The 19,666-nt window shown below is 33.5% G+C and overlaps 1 protein-coding gene across 2 annotated transcripts in view; it reads left to right on the forward strand.

Moving 5' to 3' along the window:
* Nucleotides 1–3,945: 3,945 nt before the first annotated feature.
* The window catches only part of LOC140439072 (bifunctional arginine demethylase and lysyl-hydroxylase JMJD6), a 32,479-nt gene continuing 16,758 nt past the window's right edge, over nucleotides 3,946–19,666 (forward strand). Inside the window, exons 1-3 of one of the 2 annotated variants that reach the window (XM_072528742.1) lie at nucleotides 3,946–4,175; nucleotides 4,255–4,521; nucleotides 17,163–17,666. In XM_072528742.1, coding sequence (XP_072384843.1) covers nucleotides 4,342–4,521; nucleotides 17,163–17,666 — 684 coding nt within the window. In that variant the 5' untranslated portion in view covers nucleotides 3,946–4,175; nucleotides 4,255–4,341. Of the gene's footprint in view, nucleotides 4,522–17,162; nucleotides 17,667–19,666 lie in introns of both variants that reach the window. The other variant, XM_072528734.1, reaches the window with a different exon arrangement.

Below are 19,666 nucleotides of genomic sequence, written 5' to 3' on the forward strand. Positions count from 1 at the left end.
AACAAGGGAAGTGAAGGCAGACCTTATACCAGATGGACTGATGACATCAAGCGAATAGCTGGTCACGAATGGATGCAAAAAAAATCGGTTGCCTGTAAAGTCGGTTTTCGGGCGAAGATTTTACGTGACAACGTCTTTTTCTCGGTAGAATATTTATTGATATGAATATTATTAAATTGCACAATAGGAACAAGGAATTGAATGAAAATAAGAATTGCACAAATTTTAACTATAGAAATATATTTTGTTTACTAAAACATTGTACATGTAAACTTAAACTTAACTAATTTCTATTTGAGTGATTTTGTTGAGGATAGGACGATGATAGGAGAAATAGCATCGCACCAGCGGACCGATCATGTTTGAGTGGGAGAGAGACGCAAGGCATTCGCCGGTCCGGCGGGCCTCTCTCTCATTCGGTGACTCATCGTAACAGACGTGAGCGGGCGTTACACTTTTTCATGAGTGACTCCGAGACACAAGCCGACTCCGAGACATATCATACGTACTGTTCAAAATTTATGAGGATTAGAAATTTAAGTCAACATTTACTACTCGCCCTGTATATTATTAGACAATGGGAGCAGACACTTTTTAATGGTCATTAGTTATTCCCAATAGGTGTCTACATACGAGGTAGAAGTATCCACAGTTCCACATGACTCATTCTATATAACATGTTTCACCACATTGTTGCTTCTGTAGTAGCTGTACCGTAACCATTAGAGCTACCTTAATATCCGAAGAAGCCAAATTGTGGTAAAGCATGTCATTTATTAGTAAATACAGCAGACATTTTTTGAAAATATAATTTAAATTTATTTATTTCAAATAAAAACCACGAACTGTAAAACACGAGAAATTTTTAAACATCAACGTCTCATTTTTATATGTTAACTGCGACTTTTAAATTTACTTACTCTTTACTACTTAGTCAAAAATACAAACAAAATAAAAAATATTACTTAGAAAGGGTACCTCCTGTTAAGATAGGTAAAATGCCCTCACTCCCAGAATATAAATTTTTTTACGTTCTCTATGATTAAAAAATAAGGCTCAGCGTAATTTTAGTCCGCCACTATCTCCCCCCACCTTCTAGCTCCAAGAACGTCAATTTTTCGTTTTTTAAGTGGAATTTAATCAATTTAAAAATTTTAAAAAATTCACACGCATAGTTGGGGCTTTTACAAAACTTATCTATTTTTTGTAGACTGGTAGGTTAAGTGTACATGACCTAAAATTTCTTTTTTTAGAAAAAAGCGTATAACTTTTTTTTGAAGGTAGTTGCAGGTTTCTTTTTTTTATGTTGTGTATTTAATCAAAAACTATATCTCCGATTTTTTTTCAGATTTTTTCGTATGGTTCATAGACTATCAAAAAGTGGAAGAAACACCTTTGAACCCCCCAAAAAACCATGTTTTGCATGGACCTGCAGCCACCTTCAAAAAAAGTTAAAAATGCATTTTTATCTATCTTACACAACGTTTGAACTTCTATTTTTTAGGAAACGCTCAAAAACACGTCAATTATTATTTGAAGGGACAAACAACATGTCATATTTAAGGTTGCTGGAAAAAACACTCTCGCACCTCCCGTATCAATCCTTAATTTTTTTAAACTACTTCACCCTTTTTTTAATTTATATTTGGATTCTCCTTTTTGTGCTGATTTTAAATATGTATAATACAATCAGCTTGAACTGATTAGTTTATGAGATAGACAATTTTTCGTTTAACAAGATAGTATCTCTCTCGCGTTAATTGACTGTAATAAAATAGCTTGTGGCATATAGGTTTATATTACAAAAATAATAATTGTGCAAGAGCTACTGCTAGAATTTTTAATGAACCATGATAGAGCAGTTTAGAGCAACAGGATCATTTGCAAAAAAAAACCATTGACAGGGACAAGTTGACATTGACGTAAAAATTGACATTTTAGGGAAAGCTAACTTAGAGGCTGAGCAATCATAGTCATTGTTAACAATAAGCAGAACAATCGGTATTTCACCTTATACAGCCATCCAAAAACACCATAAATTTAAGTTCCATCTATAAAAAATTAAATTGATACAAGAATTTTAAATGGCTTGGTGAACAGACATAATTACATAATTGCCGATACTGGGATGAGACTGATCCACATAATGTGCATGAATTTCACACACAGCATCCTCAAAGGTTAAACGTATGGTGTGGTATCCTATATAATAAGATTATCGGACCCTTCTTTATCAATAGAAACTTAAATGGTGCATCGTATCTTGAGTTACTTAGGCAAGAGTAAAAAATTATGATAAAATTTTTACTGTCCCACAATTTTTAAACGATACTTTTCCCGCTCGTTGGATATGTAGAAGGGGGCGGATGATGTATTGGCCACCTAGGTCACCGGATTTAACACACCTAGACTTCTTCTTATAGGGGTATTTAAAAACAAATATTTATGCTACTCATCCAGAATCTCTGGATAATTTACGACAAAAAATAGAGGATGAATGTCGATAATTAAATACAGACGTGTTAATCAATGTCAGAGAAGAATTTTAAAAGAGATTGTACTATTGTATAGAAGCAAATGGCAGCCATTTTAAACAAATATTGTAAAAATTTTTGGTAGTGAAATGTTTATTCTAAATGTAATAAAATTGTTAGAAAAATAATTTTTCTTTAATCCAATTTTCTTGCTTTTGTATTTATTTTTCCCATATACGATTACTAATCACTTTAAGCATCATGTGTTATAATATATTTTTGAAATCAGAAGTGGGAAATTCAAAAAAAATAAAGGGATGATACGGGGGGTAAGAGGGTGCCTTTCCCAATAAGCTTAAATGTGCCTTAATGTCTCCCCCTTCAAATATTAATTGACGTGTTTTTGAACTTTTTCTAAAATTTAAAAGTTCAAAAGTTATTTAAGGTGGATAGTTTTATCTGAAAAAATCTGAAAAAAAATCAGAGATATAATTTTTGATCGAATACACAAAAAATATTGGACATGCAGTCTCAAAAAAAAGTTATACGTTTTTTTGAAAAAAAATGCATTTTTTGGTTATTTACACTCAACCTACGGGTCTATAAAAATAAACAAATTGCGCTGAGTCTTATTTTTTAATCACATAAAAAGAAAAATATGAGAAAATTTATTCAGCTTGCGACGCTGTCAAAAAATATGAGTTGCCCTGCCAAAACCTCTAAAAACCGTGACAAACTTAGTTTTTTTGGGGGGTTTAAAGGTGTTTTGCAAAATGTTTGAATGTCATAAGTGCCTCATTTAATTTTGAATATATATAACCTATAAAAAAACCTTGATTTGATCTATTTTGAAGTCTATGAAATGGACCAAATCATCCAAAACCCCTAAGAAAACGTTTTTCGGATTTTTGAAGATAGCGTATTATACGAAAAAATCTGAAAAAAATCAGATATATAATTTTTAATCAAATACATGAAATAAAAAAAAATTGACACACTTTTTTCTAAAAAAATGTATTTTTAGGTTATGTACAGGTCTATAAAAAATAGACATGTTTTGTAAAAGCCTCATCTATGCGTGTGAATTTTTTGAAATTTTTAAATTGATTGCCCTAAAAATATAATGGGAGTAAGAGGTGGGGGAGGGGGGTGTTGGGCTAAAATTGCTCTGACCCTTTATTTTTTAATTATATACAACGAAAAAAATTGAATTCTTGGAGTGAGGGCATTTTGTCTATCTTAACGGGGGTGGGTGCCCTTTACAATTTGAACTATCTCACATAAACAAACTAACAAAAGACAAATATAGCTTTCTTTAAATTCAACTGTAATTCATATTACAAAACAGACATTTTTAGCAGTGTAGGATCAGATGGCCGGGAACTCCATTTAATTTTTTCTGCGCTCCATTACCCACAAGCAGCTGGTGTTCTAACTTTTTGCGATAAGGCGCTCAAACCGCTTCGAAACCCTTGAGTATCGCAGTTGGAGTATATCTCGCACCAAAGTCTTTCGAAAAAGTGATTCTAGTTTACAATTATTATACTAGAGAATTTAATGAGACTAGGGAAAAGTGTTCGCGGTTGATTGATTTTATATTCATCAGGTTGAAGTAATTAGTTGCAATTTATTGGTAAATTACGGCTTTGACCTACTTGATAGATTCTTTATATTTGTACACAATTGATTATATTAACAAAAGTAAGTCATTTCTATTTAACTATTCGCTATTAAATTTAATTAAAACAGAACGTTTCTTCAACCTTTTTTTTATCTAAAGTAACAAATATAGTTATATAGCAGAAAACTAAATTATTGCATTATTAATATTAATATAAAATCACACAACACAGCATTATCAATTAGTATGATATCTTTTCTAAAAAACCTAAATATTTACTATGTTTTACGTGCGGGTAACCTTGCGAAACATCTAGTTCTTTTTGATATATTATGGAGCTACAGGAAGCAGATCAAAATATGCGCTTATTCATTCTTTTTCTGCTATGTCTTGTATAAAAACTCGGATATATTCTACAATTCTGAGGTAAGTTTATTTTTCCAAAGTAATTATTATATAAATTAATAATATCGGCATTGGTAAATTATTCGCCATAACAATGCAACGTGAGCTTGCTTACAAAAAGTAAACTTATTAGTAAATCTAATTATTATTTTTATTGGGAATATGCCACAATTTAGGTTTAAAATAAATTTATTGACGTTTCAATTTCCACTTCGGAAATGGTTCTCAAAATACAAAGCATTAATAAAATAAACATTTATTAATGTTTTATATTTTGAGAACGATTTCCGAAGTGGAAATTAAAACGTCAATAAACTTATTTTAAACTTAAACTGTGGCTTATTTCCTTTGTGACTACACTTTATTTTCTGATTAAAATTAGAAAATACAGGATGTTTTATTTAAACTTATTGACTTAATGTGGTTTGAAGTTTAATTTGTGAAAACCCTGTATTTAGAAATCTGATGTCGATTAAAATTCCTGAAAGAACTGTACCTACTTTTTGTGAGAAAAGGTTTTTAGACATTATGATTGTAAATGGACAAGAATTAACTTTGAAAATATTGTTTCCACCTGTCAACATTTTTGAAAAAAGACGAATAGTCCAGTCGTCAGAGATTTGACCCCTAAAAATCATACGAACAAGCTGAATTTTGCCGAGAATATCAATTTTGGAATCCCAAAAAAGATGCAAAAAAGTTTACCACTTTTACCCCCCTGGGGTTTCCCCCTAAAACTCCAGATCTAGAGTGGTAAAAACTCAAAAAAATCGATTTTAAATGAGATGATTTTAAACAAAAATGTTAATTAGCACTTTTTCTGTAGAGTTAACAGTTCTCTCAGAAACAACGCTTGAAGCGACCTGAGATTTTGAATGTCAGTTTCAGACAAAAATCAAAATGCGTTTTAAAGATGAAGAGTGCAGCTTGCTTGTGCAAATTTTGTATTTTGCTGAAAATAAAGTCAATTTCTATAAATCTGATCAATAAATAAACGTTGGCGATTTTTGCCATTTTTTACAATTCTTGTGAGATCAATTAAATTTATTACTTTAATTGACCGGTCATAGTGACATTTCGATTTTTAGAGACCAATATTGATAACTTATAACATGAAATTTAAATTTTGAGTTGTGACAACAAATATGAGGCATTTGAAATATGACTAAAAAACGCAGAATTTAAACTTATACATTACAAACGATTGCACGTCACGGGAAATGCCGCCAGGAAGATGGTTTTGACTGTAATTTGTAGCAGAAGATGGGTAGTTTTGAAAAACGTACTAGTGTAATTGAAAAAGAGAAGTTTTAAATGTTTGTAATGTGGAAGTTTCAGCGTTTTTTAAGCATATTTTAAATGCCTCAAATTTGTTGCCAAAATTGTTATCGAAACTTTACAATGGACGGTTAATAAAAGAAATAAATTGTACTGATCTCATGAGAATCACAAAAATTGGTCAAAACCACGTCACGTTTATTTATTTAACGCCTTTATTAAAACTGTTTGAAATATTTTTTTCTATGACGTTCAGATTCTTGATTTTTTCCGTTTTCCCCCTTCTACAAAGGGGGTTTTAGGAGAAAGCCAGAGGGTAAAAGTGGTAAACTTTTTTTTTGATCTTTTGAGTTCTAAAATTGACTCTCTCGGCAAAATTCAGCTTGATCGTATGATTTTTATAGGTTCAGTAGCTTTTCGTCTCTGACGAATGGAGTAGAATAACTCAAAAAGTATGAAGAGTTATGGTACGTTACACAAATTTTGTCCAGAATTTTTCGCAAAATCTAAAAATACAATAATATATAGGGTGTACTATAAAAATAACAAACTTGTAGTTCACTTCCGGTATAACAGGAAGTGGCATGTGTTTCAAAATGTTTTAGTTAAATTAGTCATAACTTGTAAAGCAATTATTATAAATATCGTGTAAATGGTTTTCTATATACTATAGACAAGCGTTATGGGAACAAATAATCATTATTTATTATTGGGAATTAACTACAATGTAAGTTTAAAATACTTTAAATTGACGTTTAGATTTTCACTTCGAATTTTTAAAATTTTGAGAACGATTTTCGAAATGGAAATCGAAACGTTAAAATTGACTTTCTTTAAACTGAAATTGGGGTTAATTTTCGATAAAAAATAGTGAATAATATTACCATGTCACAAGAAAATAGCTTCAAAACAATATTAAATGTATAATCAATTCTGCTAATTGTATAATTCATCAAACATATTTTTTCATTCCTTTGATTGTATTAACTTTATAGTAAATTTTAATAAAACTACCTGTAATTTAATGATTTAATAAATTTAATGATTCAGCTAAAAACTCGATAAAAAATTGAACTAAGTAAAAGAATAATTTTATAATACAAGGGGAAAAGCTCGTATTCGTTCGGAAAAATATTCCCATGAGATTTTTTTGCATAATCAATTTCATGAGATACCCCATAATAAGGTTCAGGAGGTCGCGTTTAATATTTTTAAATAATTTTTTATTAAAACAAATTTTAACAATCAATTTTTTTGGCCCGACAAATTTGTTTAAATTTTTTGGATCATTCTGAACAAAATTAGTCTCTTTTTTTTTGAGCCCAAAAACACAAGTAAAAAAGGTGTAAGAGTGTAACAAGGGTGTTATTAAGATGATAACGTCTGAAGGACAACCTAATCCACCCAGAGGGAGTAAAATAAAAAGTAAAAACGTCTCAATTTTATTTTTTATATTATGTAAAGTGAAAAATATCTTGTATGTACCACTGATATTACCGGATGATTACGCCCATTGAGCAACATCCATAACACGAGCCAAACGCCCTCTGGCTGGATTATGTTGCTGTCCAGACGTAATCATCTTAATAACACCATCATCATCATCATCAATGGCGCTAGAACTCTTCGTGAGTCTTTGCCGCGTTTACTATTGCCTTCCATGTTTGTCGGTCCTGTGCCAGTAATTCCCATTGTCGCACTCCCATTTTCTCTAGATCTTCTTTAACTGCATCTTTCCACCTTTTTCTAGGCCGCCCTACAGACCTTCTTCCCTCTGGCCTTTCCCAGAACACATTGTTTATAAGGCGATTGTCGTTACTGCGTATCACATGCCCTGCCCATCTGAGTCTATTGGCCTTTATATATCTGACTAGATTTTCTTTTCCGAATAGAGACTCTAGCTCGTTATTGTATCTGCCCCTCCATTCGTTTGTCACGCTGTCTCTGCAAGGGCCATATATTATTCGAAGAATTTTACGTTCCCACAACAGCAATTTATTTATTTCTCTTTTTGTTAGCGCCCATGTTTCACTTCCATTTGAGACTGCTGGTCGTATTATGGTCTTATATATCCGGATTTTTGTTCCTCGTGAAAGAAGTTTTGACTTCATTAGATGTTGCATTGCAAAGAAAGATCTGTTTCCTGCCATTATTCTCGTTTCAACTTCTCGCTTTGAGTTGATTTCGAACCTTTCAACAGTGAACACGTTATCGCTTTAAATCAATTATATTGTTAATTGATATTTAATGTTGGTGTTTAATACAGTTGATAAAATGTGAAATAATATTTGTATGTTTGCATATGAAGTGATTAACAGTCAGTAAGTTTTTTATTCTACATATTGAATAAATAATTATAAATTTTGGACTATCTATCGTCTATAAAACATTTCAACTAGTAGTGTTTTAAAAAAACTATCAACAACTACAAAATAGTTTATTAGTTTTTCGTTTTAAATCCAGTTTCACCGGCCAGCTGTAAAGCTGGCCACAGACGTATTAAATCCTTCAATAATTTTAATACGTTGGAGGAAAATTAAATATGGCTACTAACAGCAGCATCTCACCTACCTCACTACTAATGTCTGAAACAAACTCTAATAGCTCAACGTACTCATCAGCAGTAGCAAATATGCAGTTCCCATCGAAAGAACAAGCGATTGTCTTCAGTGCCTTGGATAATACTAAATTGCAGGACTATTTAATTCCATTGAGCAAGATAATTCAACCTAAGAATATAATATTTTCATCCAGATTATCAAATAACCGTATTTGTATGTATCTAGCAAATAAAAAAGTTGTTGATGACTTCATGACAAACCACGGTCATATAAAAATTCAAAATGTAACTGTACAGGCTAGAAGATTAATCACCCCTGCGGAACGTATTGTTCTTTCAAATGTGTGTCCCACCATACCGCATAGTTTCTTAATCAACTACCTACAAAATATCGGACTTAACATGGTATCTCCAATAACATTTTTAAAAATCAGCGCTACATCACCTGAGTATAGTCATATTCTCAGCTTCAGAAGACAGGTCTATGTAAGTCCTCATAGTATAGAACTACCTGATTCGTTTACTATAAATCATGACGAAACAACATATCGAATCTTTCTGTCTCAAGATAGTATGGTATGTTACAACTGCAAAAAGACCGGACATACTGCCCATCGCTGCAATGAAAACTCACAAGTTCATGTTGAAGAATGTTCTATGGATTCCTTTGCCAGTGAAATTAGCCAACCTTCAACGTCGCCGTCTAACCAAACTCTACCTCTATTATCACACCAAAGCACCATTTTACAACATACCAAGTCAGAATTACCCAATGTAAATACAGAAGAAACAGGAAATAAAGAAACGCATTCAAAACGATCTATAAATGAAGTCATCTCTCCAGAAACTGACACTGCACCTCAAGAAAGCCCATTTGTAACACCAAAATCTACAGGAACTCGAAAAAAGCCAAAGAAAACTAAACTTGTAGAAACGCATTCGGATTTATCCTTTTCATCCAAGATAGAACCAGCCAAAACCTTCATCAATAATCACGAACCACCATTTCTACTGAACAGTGAACAATTAGCCCTCCTACTAGACAACACTGCCGGCTTATCTAATCCTATAATCTCGATCAAGGATTTCACTCCTGATTTGCTAGGTGTCTCTCACATGTTAAAACAAATCCGTCCCTATTTAAAAGAAAGGTCAATAAAATCGAGACTAACTAACTTAAACAAAAAAATATTTGCTTATCTCGGAGAGGTGGGCTCTGAAGTAGAAAGTGATGCATCACAAACCAGCACTTATTAGCAGCTACCGTTTAGTTTTTATTTTTTTTTTATTTAATTTTTTTTTATTTCTTACATTCAACTCGATCATACAATGGAATATCGATGGATTCTTCCATCGCTTGGCTATGCTACAGATTATCATTGCCGAAAACTGTCCAGACATAATCTGTCTCCAAGAGACCAATTTAAAACCTCAACAGAAATACAGTCCTAAACAATACATATGCTTTCGTAAAGACAGGATGCTTGTTAGCCATGCTAGTGGTGGTGTTATGACATTAGTAAAAAAAATCTTTCGATGCAAATTTATTTCCCGTAGTAAGCAATTTAGAAGCTATAGTCATCAAAATTGATTCCTTGATGTCATTTTATCTATGTAATATCTACATTCCTCCCAACTCACAGGTAAATTATGCAGATATACTGCACCTTATACACCAAATTCCAACACCACGTATAGTCGTCGGTGACTTTAATGGACACAATATAATATGGGGATCTTCTAACACAAATAAGATGGGAAGAATAATAGAAAACCTAATACATAACGTTAATTTAAATTTTCTTAATGATGGAACCCCCACGAGGTTCAACTCAGCATCAGGAGAATCCTCGGCAATTGACTTAAGTCTCTGTGATCCAATTTTATCTCCTTGCTTATCGTGGGAAGTTTTGTCGTTCAACTACGGCAGCGACCATCGCCCCATAAAAATCTGCAATACTAATGCCCTACCGGAACCAAAAGACACCTTTGTCTTAAAATGGAAAACAGAAAAGGCTGATTGGGTGAGTTTTTCAACATATATTGATAATTCCGTAGAAAGCTGTGAAATAAATTACTGTGATATCGATAGAACAATCACCAATTTTAATGACTTAATACTAAAAAGTGCAGAACTCTATATTCAAAAAACAAAAAAAATTCACAATCATCATCCAGTACCATGGTGGAATAAGGATTGCAAAGAAGCAATACAGCAAAGTAAAAAAGCTTTCAATAGGTTTAAACGGCACAAAACCCAAGAAAGTAAAATAGAATTCAAACGATTAAAAGCTAGAGCCCAATTAATCATAAAAAATTCAAAAAAAGCCTCATGGTCAAAATACGTCTCAGAAATAAATAGTTCTACTCCAATGAGCGAAGTTTGGAAAAGGGTAAAGAAAATTTCCGGTTTAAAGTATTCTTCATCAATTAACACTCTTAAAATAAACAATACCACAGTCTCTTCTTCACAAGACATTGCTAACACTCTTGCTTTCACATTTGAACAACATTCCTCTAGCGAAAACTACGACATTAATTTTAGGGACTACAAGCTAAAGAAAGAACGCACCATCTTGTCTCTAGAAGAATCCCACGAAAACCCCCTATCTCAACCTCTTACTATTATAGAACTAAATAACTCCTTACAAGATATGAAAAACTCAAGTCCAGGACCCGACAATATTCCTGTCGTATTCCTGAAGCATTTATCAATCTTAGCAAAACAACATCTACTGCAAATTTTCAATCAAATTTGGCAACAACGACAATATCCGTCTATATGGGCAAAAGCCACAATTTTGCCTTTTTTAAAATCCAGAAAGCCTCGACTTGATCCAGAATCATACAGACCCATCTCTCTAACATGTGCCATGGCTAAATTAATGGAGAAAATAGTTAATGCCCGGCTTATGTGGACACTGGAAAAATCTCATTTCTTCTTACCAGAGCAAAACGGCTTCAGACGTAATCGGTCAGTAATGGACAATATCGTAGACTTACAAAGTGATGTCCAAGAAGCGTTAGCAATGAATCAAATGTGCATAGCTATTTTCTTCGATATAAAGAAAGCCTTCAATACGTGTTGGAGATTCAACATCATTAAAAAATTGCACGCATCCAATATTAGAGGACACTGCTTAGCCTATATCGAAAATTTGTTAAAAGACTTTGCTTTTCAAGTAAGACTTAATAACGTTTATTCTGATTTTTATACTGCAGAAAACGGTACCCCACAAGGCTCAGTACTTAGTCCTACCCTATTCCTAGTTGCCATAAACAACATATTAAACAAATTACAGAAACCTCTCAAAGCTCGCCTCTATGCTGACGATTTAGTGGTATACATTAAAGGAGCACAAAAAGAATCTATGTGCAGAATAGTACAGACATTTTTAACCCAACTAGATGAATGGACAGCTAGTACAGGCTTCGAATTCTCCGTTACAAAGACAACTGGTATGGTGTTTACGAAAAAATCATGCATTACACCAGTCCTTTATCTTCACAACAGCATAATTCCCTTCCAAAACTCCGTAAAATTCCTTGGTATGTGGCTGGATCAAAAACTTTCCTGGAAAAAGCACATACAACATTTGGCGCTAACATGCAACAAAAGACTCAATTTGCTTAAAACCGTATCAAATCGTTTCTGGGGTTCCGACTTCTCTAAACTACTCCTTCTGTATAAAACACTAATTAGATCCAAGCTCGATTACGGTTCAATTGTTTATGCCTCCGCAACCAAGAGTACCCTAAAACCATTAGATACAATCCACAATGCCGCACTTCGGATCGTTCTCAGAGCTTTTCACACTTCACCCATAGAAAGCTTACATTCCGAAACTGGAGAACCATCATTGCAGTATAGGCGGGCACTTTTAACACTTTCACATGCTTCTTCTGTAGCTGCTAATAAGGATCATCCACTCTTCGAAAATACTTTTTCTAAAAACAATCTTGACTTTCTTTTTAATAAACCTCGTACTGGAAAACCTTATTACACACGAGTAAGATCAATTCTAAATAATTTTGACACAACAATCCCAGATGTATTTCACTGTAACATCCAACATCCGACTCCATGGCTGATAAGCATCCCAAATTGCAACACCTCTTTAATAGAGTTGTCCAAAAAATGCAATAACAACATAATAATCAAAAACAAACTAAATGAGATTCTTGAACGAGACTACCTTAACTGCACAAACATCTTTACCGATGCATCTAAAACTACTGATGGCATTGGTTGTGCTTTTGTTACTCCAACGTCTACTTTCAAATTTAAGCTACCGCCTAGCTCAAGTGTTTTCACCGCTGAACTGTTTGCTTTGTACCGTGCCCTAAAACATGCAAACCTCTCAAGAATTCCAAAACCTCTGTTTCTCACTGACTGGCTCAGCTCTCTTCTTGCAATACAGCATCTGTATCCTAAACAGCCATTGGAGCAACTAATAAAAACTGAACTACAAATCGCCCAAGAGAACCACATAACTCCTAAATTTATATGGATCCCATCGCATATAGGAATTATCGGCAATGAAGAGGCAGACAGTAGTGCTCGTGATGCAGCAACAAGTGCGGAATCTGAATTAGTGCGTGAGAGTGTGTGTAAAGATCTCAAATCGTTTTTTAAACAAAAAGTGATGGGTCAGTGGCAGCGCGAATGGTTTCTATCGCAATCTAAATTAAGATCGCTAAAACCAGATACACGACAGTGGAAAACTAGTGCTAGCACACGGTTTATTCAAACGGTTCTAACGCGCCTACGTATAGGACACACTAAGATAACACACTCGTATTTACTTTCGGCCAGTGAACGCCCGCTGTGCGACCTATGTGTTACGCCTCTTACCGTCGTCCATTTGTTAATCGAGTGTCCAAAATACCATAGAGAACGTTCCATAAACAATATACCAAATACTCTACCAGATTTATTAGGAGAAAACTGCCACGTAAAAAACTTATTAAATTACCTAAGGTCAATTAATATCTTGTATCAGATTTAAAGTTTTGTTTACTGTGTAATGCCGCTAATAACCTTTTGGTGGATGCGGCAATATTTCTTCTCAATAAAAAAAAAAAAAAAAACTTCTCGCTTTAATTTGTTGTCATTTGTGATTGTTGCTCCTAGATATTTAAATTCTTTAACCACTTCGAAGTTGTGATCATTTATAGTAATGTTTTGCCTTATTCGCCGTCGTTCTTGTTTTGAGACGACCATGTATTTTGTTTTGCCTTAATTTATTTTTAGACTGAGGTTTAATGTAGCTTCTTCAAAGCTCGAGAAAATATCCTTAATTTCTAATGTTGATTGTGCTACTGCGTCTACGTCATCGGCAAAGGCGAGTATGATTTTTGCTCCCCGATAACACCCTTGGTGCATAAATAACTATTAAACCGGGAGTGGACGGGTGTGGTCTATTGGTCCATGAAAGAATGAAAAATGATTGTATTTTAACTGCTATTTATATTATACAAATGACCTTTTCAGTACCTTTCAATAATTGCTCACTCCAACTAATGGCGATATATCTGGAAAGAATTTACTTTTCGGTTTGTGACCTAAAATATAATTTGTTTGTGGCTTTTAACCGACTTTAATTTTTGTATGCTCTGTATGTGTACATTTTACTAGTATTTTTCACATGGTTTTTGTGAAACCCACATTTTATTAAAAATTTCAGCTACTTAGAAAAATAAGTTCTTCCCGATACAATCTGAGTTTCAGAGACTCCCTGGATATAAATACCGATGCAAATACCCCTCGGTTAAATGCCGAATTTTTTAATCGAGTACTTTACTTTCGTCTTTTATATAGAGGGACAACAACGATTCATTCGAAATTCGTTAGCTGGTGTCTGCTGTGTAAAATTTGTGGTGGTATTTATTTGGATTTATCAAAAATCCAAAAATAAAACAAGTAAGTGTTCCATAGCAGTATTCCAATAGTTAATTATGGATTCGTATGAAAAAAATTGAAAAATTGAGACAACTCTATGAAGAAGTAGAAACTGATAATGAAGAAGTGGAAAATATGGCAGAAACCGACGGCGATTTGATTGCTGACGAAAATTTTGTTTTAGAAAGCGATCATGTCACAGATACAGAACAAGAAGCTACAGACGAAAAATCAGAAGAAGAATCTGTTTCAAAAGAGAGTAGATCAGCTTATTATTATGGTAAGGATGGGACGAAATGAAGAAAAGAAGCTTCACCCCTAAATGTCCGTACTCGGGCAAGAAATATAATTACACATTTGCCAGGAGCTACAAGAATGGGTAGAAATGCTTCTACACCTGTTGAATGTTTTATGCTGTTTTTTATTGATATTCTTCCCATTTTCATAGAAAATACTAACATATTCATTCGAGCTAACGCACAAAGGTATGCCAATAAACATATGACACCACAGACACTGATACGTGTGAAATAAAAGCATTATTGGGTTTATTATATTTGGTGGTCGTAAAAATTTGTTGGAGTTTTATGATACTGATGAATTGGGAGCAGAGATATTTCCTGCTACAATGCCTTTCAGAAGAGTCAGGTTTCTATTGAGATGTCTAAGGTTCGATGATATTAATACTAGAGAAGAAAGAAAAGTGCTAAATAAACTTGCACCGGTAAGAAGCATTGTTGAAATTTTCAACGAGAAATGCAAAGCTAGTTATTCTTCTGGACAATATATAAACTCGCTGAAATGTTACTTGCATTTCGAGGAAGGTGCAGTTTTAAAATGTATATTCTTAAGATACCCGACAAATACGGTTTGAAAGTATTTTCAACCGTAGATACTAGGACCTTTTACACAGCACATTTAGAAATTTATGCTCGAACTCTTATACTTTTAAGATTGAAAACTCTACTGGTGCTGTAACCGAAAGAATGTGGTTACACTTATCTGGAACAGAAAGAAATATTACAATGGATTGATGGTTTACTGGATATCAGACTGTAAAATGGTTACTAGAAGTTCACTAACTTACAGCCGTCAGTACCATTCAGTCCAACAGAAGAGAATTGACGCATCAAATAACAAACATCAAAAACCGACATCGATGTTCATCTGTCTTTGCATTTGATTTCGATATTACTGCAGTGTCGTATGTACCAAAAAAATCAAATAATGTTTTGCTTTGGTCCCCTATGATTCTCGACAATAAAATTGATGAAGCAACTGGAGAAGAAGCAAAACCAGAAATTATTACATTTTACAATCTGACAAAGGGAGAAGTAGACGTTGTTGACCGAAAAATATCTTCCTATAATGTTGCTGGAAACACTGGACGTTGGCGTATGGTAGTATTCTATGGTCTATGAATGTCGCTGCCGTCAATGCTTTCGAAATATACAAAAGAAACAATCCAGAAGGAGAATTTAAAAATTGCACAAGATTATTTATGAAAGATTTAGGAATAAATATGACAAAGGAAAATATGGGAAGGAGAGCTTTGAATACCTCATTTAGCTCGAGTAAATTGCAAATACATTAAAAGACGGAAAACGCGATATTTTGCACATTTTGTCTGTCCTGGTTGTATACGGAGCATATTGCATCTTGCTCTGAGTGCGGAGAGAACAATTTAGGGTAAAATTCAAACTTTTGTATTTTGTGCAGAGAATTTTTTCTATTTTTTGTTATAACCAAATTTATGTAGCTTAATATTTTTATTTTAATAAAACATATGTAGGAATTAAGATGGGCAGGCCACGTGGTACGGAGTGATGACGACAGACTGATTAGCAATGTGTTTTGGGAAAGACCAGATGGTAGAAGATCGACAGGAAGGCCTAGAAAAAGGTGGAAAGACCTGGGGAAGATGGAAGTAAGGCCATGGGACATAATAGCACAGGATCGGAATCAATGGAAGGCAATAGTAAACGCGGCAAAAACTCACGAAGAGTTGTAAAAGCCAATGATGATGATGATGACGATATGTAGGAATTGTGAAAAACATTTATTTACTAATCAGTGCTAATAGAAGTTAAACAAAGCAGAAAATGCGAGGTTTTAGATTATTTGCTATATTTTTTGAAAAATAAAATATAACGAAAATACCATGCCACAAGGTCATTAAGTAAGAGACAGGTAAACCGACAAAATACTTAAAAAAATGATGTGAATGTTATCTGAACTTTTAAATTTTGGTCCTGATAGACCCCACCCGTCCACTGGGGAGATTTTCAGACCATCCATTTACTGCCGGGTTAAACCATTGTTTTTAATTGATATGAAGCGCGTGTGGAAATGCTGGCGCTAATTTGTACGATGAGAATAATAAACCAGCAAAAATTTGTGCCCTAGAACTTGTTTCTCTCTCTTATAGACGATTAACTATTAGAAACAATGTTTTAAAATGAAATAGGCCCATAATACTTATCGAAAAATGATAGAATAAGGTTTAAACTTGAATTTAGGTTCTTGGTTAATTTAAAAATAATGTTTTTGAACCTCGAAAATGGTAATTCTGCGTTTTTCTCAGTTTTAAAATATTTATCAAAAAAAAATTGCCGAACCGCAAAAAAGTATTGTTAGAATTGGTTAAAAAAATTGTTTAAAAAATTTTGAACAATTTTTCGCCTGGGCGACCTCTTGGACCTTATTATAGAGTATCTCATGAAAGTGATTATGGAAAAAAATCTCATGGGAATATTTTTCCGAACAAATCCGAGCTTTTCTCCGTGTTTAATATGAATAATGCATTTTAACGAGTATCATGTGTGTATCATGGGTCACCAGTGACTTAATTTCGTAAAAAGTGTATGGAATTAAAAAAAACTATATATAAATACCTATTTTACCTATCAAAATATTTTTCAGTGTTTAATAGAAATGCCTGCTGATGCGTCAAAAATATTCCGTGAACCAGAAAATTGTGACTTCTGCAAAAACATCACTCATGTCACAAAAGTGTCCAGAATATCTCCAGAAGACTTTTACGAAATGTATAACAGACCTGCTAAGCCAGTTGTTATAATTGATGCCGTTGAAGATTGGCCAGCATCAAAAACTTTTAATTTCCAGTTTTTTAAAAGTCTATATGAAAATATTCGGCCTGATGAAGGCGTTAGAAGAAACTGCCAGTTCTTTCCTTATAAGACGGAATTTAAAAGTTTATCAGAAGTATTTAAAATGTCCGACAGTAGAGCCAATATGGTACCAGGAGAGAAGCCTTGGTATGTGGGGTGGAATAACTGCAACGACAACGCTGGGAAAATTTTGAGAGAGTACTATTCCAAGCCGTATTTTCTTGGGAACCATTCTGAGAATATAGCAATGAGTTGGATTTTTATGGGAGGATCGGGATACGGAGCGCAGATGCATGTAAGTTGGCAATATTTTATTATACTTATTAGTTTTACATAATTCTAATGTAGGTACATACAGGGTGTACCAAACCTCTGGCTTTCTTTTATTACGGTTAAATTATGGATTATTAAAAAAAATTTATAACAAAAATGATGTATATCAAACACCTTTATAATCTAATTAATTTCGATTATATAGGGTCAGTCAGAACAAGAGAATGAACCGAAGTTGTTCTTTTTTGAATGGAACACATATATAACAAACAAAAATTATAACCCAATTTTATAAACCTAACCTAACGTAAATCAAAATATAAAAGATTAAATAAAATGTATGGTAGTAAAAATTAGCTACAAAATAATATTTACCTAACTGATGACCTATATTTGTAAATTTATTATTAACTATGGTAATAAATGTGCAAAATGTTACCCATTATGTTCAAGACACATCATTACACATGTAATAAGGAACTGTTGAATGTCTTGTATCATTTCAGATCCAACATTTTGTATATGAATGGAAAAGGAATTTTGTATACAAATTTTCATATTATCCCGTCGTGTGGTTTGTATAATATCTTCTTGATGTACCCCCAAAAAAATAGTCTAGTAGAGTTAGTCCTAGAGAACTTGGGGGCCATTCCATAGTACCACCATATCCAATCCAACTCTCGCTGTAGTTACTATTTAGCACACGTCTAACATTGTTTGTACTATATGCTAGTGGACTAGGTACTTTGTCAAGTAAAAACCACATGTTTCATCTAATTTCCAAGGGAACATCCTCTAACAAGCCACGTAAATCGTCTGTTAAAAACCTACAATACATACACTACCTGTTCTGGAACACAACTCGAAATAGGAGAAGATTTTAATCGCAGTAATAATGTCAATTATGTCTACTAACGAACCCATTGCAATGGTATTATACAGGGTGTCACTGGCCATGTATAATCGAAAATAATTTTATATTATGTATGTATGTACAGCGTTAACAGGTCTTTTAGGTCCATTGCTGGATGGATAATTTCCATCGTTTTCTGTTCTTAGCTATCAGCTTCCAATCTCTGACTCCCATCTCTCTGACATCTTTCATCACTACATCTCTCCATTTCTTTCTTGGTCTTTCTCTCTTTTTTTGCCCTCAGGTACTCTCCAAGCAATATTCTTGACTAGTCTATTACCTTGCATTCTTTCTAGATGACTGAGCCATTCTAGTCTACGTTTTTTCACCACTTTTGTTATTGTAGGGTTAGCATACCAATGGTACACTTCTGCATTAGTTCGTCTTCTCCATTCTCCCTGTACTACTTTTCCACCAAACATTCTGCGAAGTATATTTCTTTCTCATGCTTCCGATGTGTCTTGTATGGTTTTGTTTATAGTCCATGTCTCGGCAGTGTATAGCATTGTGAGTCTAATTATAGTTTTGCATACTCATATTTTTGTGTTATGAGATATATTTTTGGCCTTAATTATTTTGCCCATGGCTCCAGCACACTTGTTGGTTTTGATCAGTCTCAGGTTGATTTCAGTTTCTTTCTTACACGTCTGATCAATAAGAGTACCTAAGTACATATATTCATCCACCTTGTCGAATTCTACAACTAATCCATCTTTCACCTCCAATTTAAAGGATCCCCTGGTGTTTATTCCTTTTTTGCTCGAGATCTCCATGTATTTTGATTTATTAATATTAACTTTTACTCCCATTTTACAGCTTTCCCGAATCAGTCTTTTTGCTATATTTGATAGTTCTTTTCCATTTTTTGCAATGAGAACCACATCATCAGCGTATGCTAAGCATTGGTGCTCCTTATATAAAATAGTTCCGGACCTATTTATCCCACTAACTCTTACAATTTTTTCTAGAACTATATTGAATAGCAATGTAGACAACGGGTCTCCTTGGCGAACACCTTTTTTCACTTCGAATTCTTCTGAGACTGTACTGTTGCATTTCACAGCACAAATGGTTTGTCTAATTGTCATTTTTACCAATCTTACTATTTT

This window comes from Diabrotica undecimpunctata, chromosome 1 (assembly GCF_040954645.1).
Source record: "Diabrotica undecimpunctata isolate CICGRU chromosome 1, icDiaUnde3, whole genome shotgun sequence".
NCBI lineage: Eukaryota > Metazoa > Arthropoda > Insecta > Coleoptera > Chrysomelidae > Diabrotica > Diabrotica undecimpunctata.